Here is a 13,965-nt window from a genome sequence, read left to right as displayed (position 1 = left end):
CAGTTAGTTACTCACTAAGATCTCCGTAAACATCATCTTACTGTCTCATGTTGCGTCGTCTTCAGTTATTACGCTCAGAGCAGTGAGCTTAACTAGCAGCAGTGAGTGACTCTTGGACTGTCTTTGCCCCGGGTTTTGCTTGTCAGGCTACATATGGGCTGCTACCTGATCCTGTGATACATGGATGTATAAAGAGAACTGGATACAGCTATGGCGGGGGCTCCCGTTCATTCCTATGAGAGTTGCTCCGTGGCGCATGAAGCTAAAATGGCTCGACTCCTGAGTGATAAAGTACCCGGATCATCCAGCGATCTTCTGCATCCATTGGGCCCATGGAGAGCTGAAGTCACGCTCCTTCCGGTGGACCCCATGGGACCTTATTTCGAAAAAAATATGTACGGTAGTTAACGGTGAGAGACAGATATTTTTTTTATCCCGTTTGAATTGCGCCATGAATCACACATATGATGTTTGTCAAATTTAAAACGTAATTTTTCAAGTCCAGAAAGTCTCAGTTGGTCGTAGGTTTCTCGTTGTATCATTTAGTTTTGTGTGAAACCGCTCAGTGGACTACATCTCTCGTCTTGGACAATATACGTCACCAACACCAGCTAGCTAGCTAACGTAGCTATGTTCCACGCACAAATGAGACGTTATCTGACCTGATGTGTTCTATCCAGCGACTCCTGATCTTTTTATCAGCCGGGAAGAGAGAGAAAGAACGAGCAAGACCCGTTGCTGGTGTGAGTTTCAATCCAGTAGGAAACACACAGGCATCGTAGCTTCAGAGAGAGAGACGCCACTATGATACTTTTGGCTGCGTCGTCTTTCTAAATACGTATTTTCACAGTCTGATACTTCAACAGTTTTACAACAAACTGAGACTTTATTGACTTGCAAAACCATGTTTTAAATTGACAAACATCATATGTGTGATTCATGGCACAATTCAAACAGTGTAAAAAATTATTTGTCCCTCTCCGTTGACTTCCGTTCCTATTTTTTCTGAAATAAGGTCCCATGGGGTATGATTTCCCCTCTTTTCATCTCTCTAATAATGCAGCATTTTACACATCATTTCATTTCTGTATTAATTAGACCACCATTCATTTGGAAAGCATCATATGAAAATGAAATTTCATAATAATGGGCTATTTTCTAAATTGACATAAATATGTAAAATGTGGGAAATAGTACTCACATTATTTATTTATTCAGACTTTCTGACTTTGTGTCCTCCTCACTTCTGAAACCAAACCTATGTCCCAAATCATCAGTTTTTACATTTCCTTCATTTCAGGTAGTCACTGGTTTCAATTCGTCTCTATAAAAATCAACTTGTAAAAACTTCAAACCAGAGAGGACATCCATCACTGTCAACATTTAATCACCTTTATGTTGTGATATTTTCATTCAGCTGAAGAGAGAAACTTGAGAAATTTAATTTCACAGCCCAAATATTATTTTTGTTTTCACCAGGATGTAGTTGGTGTGAGGAATAACTTTTGACTGTAACTTGTGTTTCTGCAGGTGTGACTGTGGTCAACAAAGAACCAACAGAGCAGCTTCTGCCGAACACTGGTATACACACATTATATATATACACACTGGTATACACACATTATATATATATATATATATATACACTGGTATACACACATATACTGTATATATATACTAGTATACACACATTATCTGCATTTACAGTATTTATTATATCTTGTTGCTGTTATTGCTCATGTTGCTGTTATTGCTGTTTGTTGTTGCTGTGTTTCTCCAGGACTTACAACAAGGATCCATTTCAGAGACCGGTTGCCTTCTCTTGGTAATTTAGATTAACCTAAACTGATAAGACCAATATAGGTCAGATCCGATCAACAAGATAATCAAAGCAGAGTCCTCTGACAGCAGAACCAGAACCTGGTCTGCTCTCTGTTGGACCCAGGGGGCAAAAATGTCTTGATTAAAGTTAATTTTATTGATAACATTGATCTTCAGTCTTACCTGACGTTTGGTTTTCAGTTTGATAATGTTTGTTTTTCACCTCGTCTCCTCCCAGGTGTTGCTGTTACCAGGAGCCCATTCAAAGACCGCCTCCCCTCCTATGGTAAGCCCCGCCCACCTGCCTCCCTACCTGGATTTGATTGGTGGTTTTGATCTGCAGAAACAGAGAATGTGTTCTCCTCAGGTATCTCTCGACCTCGTTCTGGCAGTGCCCCACCCATCCCGGTGAACATACTGAGCGTTCCCAGTGCCCCTCCCTCCACCGCCTCCCCACCTCCACACAACAGACGACTAAAACCTGTCAATGTTTCCAAGGCAACCAGCAAACCTCCTCCGGTATGTCAGTGTTTGTAAATGGAATGCTGGTATTTCCTGGGAACTCTCTGCAAAATATCCTCACTTTTCCATACGTGTCGCGTTGCCTGTCCGGGTGCATGACTCTTTACCTGCCTGGGTACATGACTGTTTACAATGTCCCGGTACATGATGCTTTACCTGTCTGGGTACAAGACATTTTACCTGTACGGGCGATTGACTCTTTACTTGTTCGGGTACATGACTGTTTACCTGTCCAGGTACACTTCTTGACTTGATATGTTTGAACTACTACTTATGGGCTTCTTTCCTTCCTCCACTCAGACATCTTCCTCCCCCCATCACTGGAAGTCTTCCTCCCATCCTCCTCCCTCCTGCCCCCCTCTCTGCTCCTCCCCCCGACCCTCCCCGTCGCCCCTCAGGTGTAACGTGGACTCCCTCCTCCACCTGTTCGGCAGCTGGCTGTTTGATGCTGCTCTGATCAACTCTGGTCTGCCCAGTCAGTACTCTGTATTACACATACTGCACACAGTACTACGTATACTGCACAGTATAAGTTCATCATATTTCATACTTCATTACTTCATCCACAGTGTACTGCTGCTGTCACCGTCCACATGATAAACTCTCTTTGTGTCTTCTCCAGCCGGTCAGAGGGATGTCACTGTTATGTCAGAGAAGTGGGCGGCCGGCAGAGCCGAGGCCTGCGGGACGCTCTGCAGGATCTTCACCTGTAAGAAAACAGCAGAAGACATCCTGTCCGTCTATCTGTCCAGGTACACATTTTTTTACCCTACTAGGTACTGAATACCTGTGCACACTCTTAGAAGTAAGGGTTCCTAAAGGGTTCTTCCTGAAGGGCTGAGGTTCTACCCAAAACCATTTGCTTCTGAAGAACCCTTTTTTGAACAAAGGAACCCCAAATAATTTGAAACATCATTCATAACATTGACATTTGAATTATTATTATGAATTACTTGCAGAAACATTGCATGCAAAGTCAAGCTTCCACCTTCTCTCCTCCTCCTCGACAGACGTTGTGCTCAGTCGTCTCTGTAATTGGCTCAGTCCTCGGTACAAAAGTCAAAATTTATCGAAAAAAGATAGATGTAATCATTTCCAAAATTCACAACATGTTTTTATCTAATGAAACATTCTACTTCAATCCATATTTGTTGCCGTTTAGCCTTTTGAAAAACAACATTTTCACTGTGGTCAAAAAACACAAAGGGAGGCAGCAATCTAACAGCACCATAAGGTACATTTATATAACCACAATAACACATGGTACATCCCTAGAAATTTGCATGTAGGTTCATTTAATTTACTGCTGCTTCAATTTAAAATCCTATGACACTAATGTGCCAAATCATTCAAGTCCTTGGATGATGACAGCATTTTTCCATCTGGAAGAATAACTTGCACTGTGCTCTGATGTTGTTTCACTTCTCTACTTTACATACAAAATAATGGCGAATTTCAGCATGTTTCTTTTGTCTTGTATTTATTTGCATATTTGGTATTGAGGTAATCCTAAAGTAATGGAAAGTAATCAGATTACATTAATTTGATATAATGATACTTGGATTAGGTTACTGATTACATTTTTTAAGTAACTCTCCCAACCCTGCTGGTCAGGTACATGTCTGTCTACCTCTAAAGGTACCTGTCTGTTCTACTATAGAATCTGGTGATAGTTGTTGTTCTGTCTGTTTGGTTTGTAAACTTCATTCCAGTGTGCCTAGAAGCATAAGGCAAGGCCTTGTGCAAAGCACACTGGTCTATTATTCAACGTGTTTAATTGTGCGATGATTCAGCATTCCCAGTATTGTTCTTCTAAGGTTTATTCAACTTCAACTATTTCTTCTGTAAGTGTTTTGCAGTTTCCCTACTCCTGCATACTTTCAGCTACAGAAACTGTTCAACTATCAAAATATTCAGCTCTTTAAGGACATTAGTGCTATGACTTTTCTTGTTTCAACTATTTATACTTTTTAAAATATTTAGCTTTTTCCACATTTTTTTTGCAATGTAACTCAATGGAGAAAATCTTCAAATCCTCTTAAACCTACTCCACTTTGAAATGCTTCTGCTTCCACATACTTTCAGCTACAGACTTCATTTAAACTTTAAATGGGTTACAAGTCTTTGAACTGTTAAGCTATGATTCAGCTTTTACATAACTTTTACAGTTTTTGATTGATCACAGTTTTTTGTTTTATTAAATTTTCAGACTTTTTCAGATTTTATAATGGGTGTGTATTGCGTGGATCGTTAAAAGCTAAGAGCGCATGACATCACGGCTAGAGTGGAGGAAAGTTTAAAACATTTTGAAAATGTTTCAAACAAATTGCTCTCTAACCCACAACTTTCACTCCTCATACACAATTAATACATCAACACATAAGTATTTTTGTCTTCTTTTAGATGATGTGCCCATTTAAGCAATATGTCTTACAGTTTGGGATTTATCTCCATCAAAGCACCAAGAGATCCCTTCCTCTCTCTCATCCGCTGCAATGTTAATTCACCACTAAAAGTCTGGAACAAAAACTCAACTGTGGAGACTTTTTAAACTGCCAGTTCTCAGTCATTTTTAACTTTATCCACACAAATGACACGTCTATATCTTCGTCAAAGTCTTGAGGTGCTCAAACTGAAGAGATTTCAGCTATACAACTGGTAGTTTTTAACTGAGGGAGTCTTTTTCAGGTAGTACCTTCTCTGTGTTTTCACCAGTCATTCCCAACCATGACTCAGCACTTTCAGACAAAAACAGGTGTTTCTGATTGGCTGATTAGAATTCCATCAGTCTCTGCCTGTCTCTGATTGGCTGATTAGAGCTCCATCAGTCTCTGATTGGCTGATTAGAGCTCCAGCAGTATCTGCCTGTCTCTGATTGGTGCATTGCTCTTAAGCTCTTTTTAACATACCTCACACACGCGCGCACGCACGCGCACACACATGCACACGCACACACACACAGGATTTTGTTATCATAGTTATTGAACACAATCACAAGTTCATATATTGAATACAAATTCCAACTTCTTTCCCCACATACTGACAGAAGAACGTCTTTTTTTCCACTTCAGCTCATATTATTCCTCTGACGATACGCTCAACACTTGTTTCTAGACCGTGTTCAGAAAGTTTTATTTTCACTGGGCTTGTTGTCTCCTCTGTATAACCACAGCTTTGGTGCTTTGGTGATTCTCTGAGCAACCTGGAGAGCACACAAACGGGACTATTGTTTGTTCTTTATTCAAACCGTATCATGCAGATTTAAACACAACAATTGTTGTGGATTTATGGCTTTTTAAACTGTTTTGGATACATGAACGAAACCGTCTTGCCACATTCACTCTACATCTCTTGGAGAGAAAGAGGGGAGACACCGGAGGCTGAGCAGGAAAAGCCAGCAGTGATTCATGGAGAGACCTTCGTCTGGTCAGCTAACATTACTGCCAAGCAGGTGAAATATAGAGTGATATTGTGGTTTTAGATGACGTGTGTCACCTCGCTGTTTTGAGCGATGCTTGTTCAGGTATATTTAGAGCGAGCAAGTGCAGGCCGCAGGTGTCGCTGTCAACAAGCATTTCTGAAAGTTACAAATAGTCCCTTTAAGTCCTGAACATAAATAATTTTGGTTAGACATTAATTGTTGATTTTTTACCACAGAAGTGTGACAAAGGTTTCTCCAAATTCCAAATTTGAACTAAACTTTGCCGTGTGTGTGATGGTCTCTGCCTCTTCCAACTTTTGCGCTAGCAGAGGTTCTTGTTGTTAAAACTTCTGTGAAAAATCAATACAAAAAATGCATTCATATTAACACGGTACATTGGCCCGTATTTTTACGGACTTCTTTTAGAGTGCAGCGTGTCCGTGTGTGGAGGAGGAGATGAGCCTCGCTCTCGATGAAACACCAACACACAGAGAGCAGAGGACAGAAGCAGCGTGCCCGTAAATGACACCAAAACAAAGCAGCATAGTTTGTTTTCTGTTCATTTGGCTCAGGCGCTGTGAAAACAATGCTTATAACGGCTGCAGGGAAAACCCTGAGTTTTATCACTTGTATCCACATTTAGGCAAATTCCACGATATTCCCCATTTTACAGTTGATTCCATTTTTATTATCAAATAACGCGATTCCGTCCATGTTTTCCTCAACGCAGATATCACAGGGTCCTACACAACTCATTATTTTACTTTTTAGCAGAATCCCCTTTGTTCACGTTTGTTTATGTTACTAAAAGTGTGATTAAGGTTTTTTTTTCACACCAGTAGTTGGGTTCATTTGGTCCAAGTGGAAAAAAATGGTGCATAGTTGTATTTTAGCTCTGGTCCAGTTCCTGTTCACACTGACTTTTTACAAACCAACCAGAGGAGTAAATATGAAGCTCTACAGACTGAGAGGTAACTCTCTGATTGTCATCCTGCATCATCAGGACACACGTGGGGAAATGAAATTCTGGTGACTGACAGAAGTCTGTGCAGCACTTTAATGCTTCTGATGTGTATATTTGTGTTCTTTGATTAATAACTTATTATTGTGGGAATGCTGATTCAGCATTCTCAGTATTGTTCTTTGAATCTTTATTCAACTATTTCTTCCGTACTATTTCTTCCCCGCCCCCACACACACTAACACACACACAGTCATAATAAAAGCCCCATAGAGTAACTGTATCTTAACAGGAAGCTCACGATGACACTTGCTTTAGAAATTAAAAGCTCTCAACTCTCATTGTATGACAACAGGAAACTAGGGATTCACCTAGTTTTTCAAAATAAAAGCCCCCAACTCTTACTGTATGTTAACAAGAAACTATGTTGTATTTTACAAAATCAGTTTAACCTGTCTTAAGATGCTTTCTGCCCCCCCCCCCCCCCCCCCAACACCAGGCACACTGGTCAAAATTTCTTGCGAAATGTTCTAGTCAAGTCTAGTTTAATTTCAAACTTAAGTGCGTTCTCCCCTCCTCTGTCCAACCTTCAGGTTCTACCTGGTTCTCCTTCAGGGTCTGCAGGTGGAGGAGGTGTGTCCCCGTGTTCTGGCCTCCATCCTGCTGAACTCCACATGTCTGTTCTGCTGTGACCTGAGAGGAGTCAACCTGCTGCTCCCCTCCTTCGTCTCAGCTGTGGAGAACGTGCTGCTCGACAGGTACAAGTACTGCAAATACTACAATGACTGTGAATACTAGAATCACTACCGTAGGCACTGCTACTTTCAATACTTATACTGCAGATACTTAACTACCAATGACAGTTCTGCTGCTCTTGACCTCACAGCCTGATCCGGTCTGATGAGGCCCAGTGAGTCTCACCTGGACCAGGTTCTTGTGAGGAGCAATGTCAGATTCTGTTCTGTTTGTTTTTCCTAAAACATAATTTAAACAAACTGTAGTAGGCTATAGTTTTTTACAGTCAGGGGTTAGCGGGCTCCCGCCTCTGACATCACACAGGACCCCATGTCTCTCTCTAAGGATGGTGGGTTCACGTTGTCCCATGTGATTTCTTTAGGCTGAGCTGGACCCAGAACCCTGTGGGTACCAGCTCGTTTCACCAGTTGTTTCACTTTTACTTTGAACTGATCTATTGAGCGCACAAATCCCTTCTCCTCCAGTTTATCTCAAATGACTTTATAAGCGTCACTTTTTTTGTGGCCCAGATCATAAGCAAACATTGGACTTCTGCAGAAGTCCAAGTCAGTCCTCTCCAACTCATGCTAACATGTTGTTCACCTGTGTCCATCTCAACAATTAACCGTGCAGGCCTAGTTCAATTCGTGCAATTGGGTCGAAGTATGTTCTCACTGCCATCAAACCGCACTAGGGTCTGCTTGGAAACATGGTTGTTTTGGTCCACACCAGAGCATGATTACTGCGTTCACAACTGCCCAAACAAACCGCACCAGGGTTTGAACCGCGCCAGAGTTTACAGTTTAAACGGACTAAATGTTGGCTTGTGAAAGCGACCAAAAAATACCAAATTATTAGCATCAAAAGTACAATATTTCCCTCTGAGATGTAGTGGAGTAGTAGTATAAAGTAGCAGAAAATGGAAATTGTCAAGTAAAGTATTAGTATCTTAAAATTGTACTTAAGTAAAGTACTTAGTACTTAGTTACTTCTGAAACTGCATATCTGAAACCTAAAGGAGGCGAAATTTTGAATCATCCAGCAGTAATGTCTTCATGAAGGCTGTAACCAACACCTGACGTAGTCATACAATCACTGACTCTACTCCTACAGGTACAGACAAGCATGACTGCAGGTAAATCTCTCTCTGTCTGTGTGTGTCTCTCGCCCAGAGAGCTGTTGAGGTTCAAGAGTTTTGTGAGTCTGGTGGATTTGAGGCGAGCCTCCATCCTGGTGCTGCTGTCCCTGCTGCCCCTCCCTTTGCAGTTTGGATCCGTCCAATCAGAGGTCAGCTTCTATCCACCCTGTTAAACACCTACACACACCTGTGCAGACCTGACCTGGACCTCACAGGTGAAGTAAGAACACCCATTAATAACCACAGATACAGTAACAGTCAGCTGTGTGTGTGTGTGTGTGTGTGTGTGTTCAGGTGTTATTGGATGGGCGGTTCAGTGGTGATGATGTCACAGCAGGTAGCTTCCTGTCTCTGAAGCCCCGTCTCATCGGTGTTCTGATTGGAGCTCTGCAGACGGAGACCAACACCTCCAACACACAGCTAATACTGGGTCAGTTTCACATCCTGATCATTCATTCACTCATTGATTCATTCAGTCAGTCATTCATCTCCAACACACAGATAATACTGGGTCAGTTTCACATCCTGATCATTCATTCACTCATTGATTCATTCAGTCACTCATTCATCTCCAACACACAGATAATACTCGGTCAGTTTCACATCCTGATCATTCATTCACTCATTGATTCATTCAGTCACTCATTCATCTCCAACACACAGATAATACTCGGTCAGTTTCACATCCTGATCATTCATTCACTCATTGATTCATTCAGTCACTCATTCATCTCCAACACACAGATAATACTGGGTCAGTTTCACATCCTGATCATTCATTCACTCATTGATTCATTGATTCATTCAGTCACTCATTCATCTCCAACACACAGATAATACTGGGTCAGTTTCACATCCTGATCATTCATTCACTCATTGATTCATTGATTCATTCAGTCACTCATTCATCTCCAACACACAGATAATACTGGGTCAGTCATAGATTTCTGCTTAAAGTTTAAAACCACTCCCACCGGAGGGGAAAAACAATCAGTGCCACAATATGCAACCAAGGGCTGAAACACTATAATAAATGCCTTTAGCTAGCTAAACACATTAGATTTAAGCATGTCAAAGAATTATTTTAGCACTGTACGTCTACCAGGGGTGCAGTTGATGACTAAGATGATGGTGGATGATGATGAAGTTAGCTGTTAGCTAATGTTAGCTATGTTAGCTAAGCCACTGTAGTTAGCTAAGGCCCTTGCAAATATAATATATGCTGAATATTTCTGATTTATCCAAATTCCACTATAACACAAGCGATGTTATATAGCCTAGTACATTTTATATAATGAAATCTGAAACCTGCGTTTGCTTTAGAGTTGAAAGCAATGTCGGTCACATCAACTGACCACTAGACTGACTAGACTGGCCGCTATAACCCACAAAGGAAGCTCGAAGCTGTACTAACAGATGCAAACTGTATTACCGTGTTTTATACACACAAACTCACTGCAGGATAATCCTCCGTCCGTGGTGCCTCCCTTCGTGTGCGCCGGCAAGCTGAACAGTTTTTTGACTGCAGTGGAAATGTTGTTTTTGAAAGGCTAAACGCCAACAAATAAGAATTGAAGCAGAATGTTTTGTTTAATAAAAACATGTTGTGAGTTTTGGAAATGATTACATTTATCTTTTTTCAGTTAAGTTTGACTTTTTGACTTTACAACGCTCGTTCTATAGCCCTAGAACAAATGCAAACTGTATTATACACACAGACTCATTGCAGGATAATGGTGCACATTTGAAACCATACCACGGTTACAATAAAAATAGAGTCGGCTCTGTCGTTGGTGCGCGACCATATTCCTCTGTTTAACACATTCTACTTATAATTCAGAAACCGTTTATGTTTTTTAATTCTTCTTTTTCATTTTTAAAGTTTAAGGTTATTGGCGAGTGAAAGATGCAAGTGCTACAGCCACCACTAGGCTTCAGCAATTGTGCTCTGCCTCTATCTGTAAAACATGTAGCAGTGCATTGTGGGTTTGTTATTCTGTCAGACTCTACTGTTTTCATTCTGTCAGACTCTACTGTGTTACACTCTCCGCGTTTACACAGCCTGAATGAATTCTGTTTTGTGTAGCGGCCATGTTGAACCTGGTTCAGGACTCGGCTCTGTTAGAGGCTGCAGGACAAACTCAGCAGGTGAGTCCACTCACATCTATTGACATCTACTGAAACTCGACTCACACACAATATGTCAGATCAGATGAACATCATTACATAACAGAAATCAGATTTTGAACGTTAGTGTGTATAGAAACACTTTTCAGGTTGATACTGGTCTGGGTATCATCGGATAATCCGTTTTTCCTTTTGAATTCAGAAAGGAAAAAACGTTTTTTTATTTTTTCGTTTCTGAATCAAAAAATGAAAAACGAACCCAAACCGGGCCGTTTGTTTGTTTTTGCGAATTCCTTTTCTCATTATTCGTTTTGAATTGAAGAATGGAAGTCACGTGGGTTTTTCGTTTTTTCGTTTTAAACCACAAACGAAAAACGGAATCACGTGGTGCTCTGTTTGTTTTTTGTTTCCAAACGAAAAACGAAAAAAACAAATTAAAAAAACGATCCGATTTAGTTTCTTCAAGTTTCTTTCTGTCATTTTCTGTTTTGAATCGAGGAGTGGAGAACGGCAGTCACGTGACCAGGAAGTGAAGGCAAACATGTCAAAATAAAAGCCAAGAAGATAGTTTGGTCATTCTATAAAAGTGTAACATTATTTAAGCGCATGATCGAGGTAACAGTAGAAGATAAATAGGCTAAATAAATACATACTGTACCTAAAAAAGCCTAATTAATTATATATCCTAGACACCTACACTGTGCCAAAATCATGGAAATTCACAATAATTAGGCCTGTGCTAAAAAAGCCAGGCGCAAGTAAGCCAAGTGATCTTTGGCCTATCGCAATAACCTCCATATTGTGTAAAACCATGGAACGAGTTCTTGCCAGCCACCTGACCAGCACAGTGGCTACTAAGCTAGATCTGCTCCAGTTCGCTTAAATAAGAGCGACAGAGTCCCAGACGACGCTGTGCTGACTGCTTAACACCGTTCACAAAACACCTTATGCATCCTAAAGGTTATGCCAGAGCTTTATTTGTGGATTTTAGCTCAGCTTTTAACTCAATGAAGACACATATTCTCCTGAAAAGGCTCCTTGATCTCAACATCAACACAGGGTTAGTTGTGTGGATCAGAGGGTCTGTGTCAGGGAGAACATGTCAGACAGGCTGCCCACAAGGCTGTGTTCTTTCCTCTGTGCTATTCTCTCTTTTTACTAATGAATTTATGACCAATGAGAAACATTTTAGACTGTTTAAGTATGCGGATGACATGGCCTTAGTTGGCCTTTTACAGGAAACAGGCCCACTAGGTGAAGCTGCCTATCTGGCCCACACTACAGCTCTTCAGACACGGTGTCACACTAGCCAGCTAGAAATCAATGTGGCCGAGACGAAATAATTAATCATGTGCTGCACAAAACAACATTTGATCACAGAGCTAGTTTCACTTGATGGCCAACATGTTGAAACTGTGGGACACTTTAAATACCTCGGTACAGTCCTGGACACCCAGGTGAGCTTCTCTGAAAATACAGAGTATATCTTCAAGAGATGCTCACAGCGACTTTGTCTTCTAAGGAAACTTAGTGGCCTTGGTGTCAGCCGGCAGATTTTAGAATTAGTGTACAAAACTATTGAGAGGGTTTCAACCTTTAACCTTCCTGCCTGGTACGGTCACCTACACTGTAGATAGAAGAATAAACTGTCTAGGATTGTGTCAATGGTAGGCAAAATAGGTGGTAAACCCCAAAAGCCCTTGACTCAACTTTTTACAGAAAGGACGAGGAAGAAGGCGAGGAGTATCCTGGCAGATAGCTCCCATCCTCTCTTCAGCCAGTCGGGAGGCGCTATAGAGCCCCTCTGGCAACTAAACATGTGTTTAAAAAGTCTTTCATCCCAAATGCCATCAATACTCTTACCTCAACACAGTGACTGAGCAGATCTGAGCCACAGACACTGACATGAACTGTTTTTAATGTGTAACATAACCTGTCTCTGTTTTTTACTAACTGCTGTCTGGTTTTTAATGTCTGTTGTTTTCTGTGTTTTGTGAGCCGAAGAGAAAAATCCACCCTGGTGGACAATAAAGTTTGATTGTATTGATCAGTTCATATTGAGGGGCCGTCAGCTTTACAATTTAGTTTGGAGGGAGATTCGGTACCAGTGAAGTCAGTGCATTTTATGAGTGGGCCTTCTGTGACGTTACCCACCGTAGGGGTCAGAGGTCACCACTCCTCAATCCCCAAGGATTTTCTTTTCAGTCAAATTTTCAATTTTGACGCATTTATAGATGAAAAGTCAAGTCAATAATCATGGTCAATGATAGATAAGTATAGTTAATCAGCATGTTTGCCAACCTTCAGACATCATAATCTAATATGAGGATTAATCAGCCTGAGTTCACTAAAAAACTGAAATCACTAACTTTCTGTATTCTGTTTGGTGGTTTATGATGCTTTTCAATCATTTCTAGCCTGTTTGGTAGTTTATGATGCTTTTCAATCATTTCTAGTCTGTTTGTTAGTATATGTAATTTAGTTAATTTGTTCGACATCATGATAAGGCTGATTTTTCAACCAGTGGTTATGACATTAATGCCAGCTAGACAGAATAAAGCTCTGTCTGTCATGACAATAGAACTGTACTGAAAGTCTTTCCTTTACTCGGGTGACTCTTTACCGCCGTCTGAAGACAGCAGGTATCTGTTAAATCTACAGTATCTAGAGTGATGGAGTGGCCTTCAGTCCAGTACAGTATTGTTTTTATACCCCCACGACAATGTGGTCGGGGGTAAAAATATATATAATATAATATAAAATTATAATATAATTTAATATATACCGCTCAGCGTGTTTGTCCTTCCGTCCGTCTGTCCGTCCTTCCGTCCATTTGCGTGTCACACTTTCGTTTCCGGAGCAGAACTCGGAAACTATTTCACTTAGGAACCTCAAATTTGGTATGATGGTTGACAGTGTGGTCTAGTTGTGCCTTTTGGGGGTTAGAAGTCCAGGGTGCCGGGCGCCTGGGTTAGCTCAGTTGGTAGAGCGGGCGTCCATGTATTAAGGCTTGGTCCTGACCGCGGCGGCCCGGGTTCGAATCCGACCTGTGGCCCTTTCCGCATCCACTCTCTCTCTCCCCCCTTTCACGACTCTATCCACTGTCCTGTCATAAAAATGGAAAATGCCCCCAAAAAAATAACTTTAAAAAAAAAAAAAAAGAAGTCCAGGGTGCCCAAAATTTGTAAAAATTTTCCAAAAGGGCAAAACCTTTTGCTCTACTTTAGTAGGGATCAAGCA

The 13,965-nt window shown here is 41.0% G+C and overlaps 1 protein-coding gene across 4 annotated transcripts in view; it reads left to right on the top strand.

Annotated features, from left to right (window-relative positions):
- The window catches only part of LOC119486943 (ral GTPase-activating protein subunit beta-like), a 592,951-nt gene that overhangs the window by 6,126 nt on the left and 572,860 nt on the right, over positions 1 to 13,965 (top strand). For all 4 annotated transcript variants that reach the window (XR_005206623.1, XM_037767518.1, XM_037767530.1 and 1 more), the window contains exons 8-17: positions 1,531 to 1,581; positions 1,781 to 1,825; positions 2,060 to 2,107; positions 2,189 to 2,340; positions 2,644 to 2,818; positions 2,966 to 3,095; positions 7,319 to 7,483; positions 8,633 to 8,747; positions 8,893 to 9,028; positions 10,685 to 10,746. Coding sequence is in view for 3 of the 4 variants with exons in the window: in XM_037767518.1 (XP_037623446.1) it covers positions 1,531 to 1,581; positions 1,781 to 1,825; positions 2,060 to 2,107; positions 2,189 to 2,340; positions 2,644 to 2,818; positions 2,966 to 3,095; positions 7,319 to 7,483; positions 8,633 to 8,747; positions 8,893 to 9,028; positions 10,685 to 10,746 (1,079 nt within the window). In the remaining variant the exon portion in view is untranslated. The remainder of the gene's footprint in view (positions 1 to 1,530; positions 1,582 to 1,780; positions 1,826 to 2,059; positions 2,108 to 2,188; positions 2,341 to 2,643; positions 2,819 to 2,965; positions 3,096 to 7,318; positions 7,484 to 8,632; positions 8,748 to 8,892; positions 9,029 to 10,684; positions 10,747 to 13,965) is intronic.

The sequence above is a fragment of the Sebastes umbrosus genome, chromosome 1, assembly GCF_015220745.1.
Source record: "Sebastes umbrosus isolate fSebUmb1 chromosome 1, fSebUmb1.pri, whole genome shotgun sequence".
In the NCBI taxonomy this organism is placed as follows: domain Eukaryota; kingdom Metazoa; phylum Chordata; class Actinopteri; order Perciformes; family Sebastidae; genus Sebastes; species Sebastes umbrosus.
The sequence above is the reverse complement of the archived record's forward strand: the minus strand, read 5'-3'. Positions and strand labels throughout refer to the sequence as shown.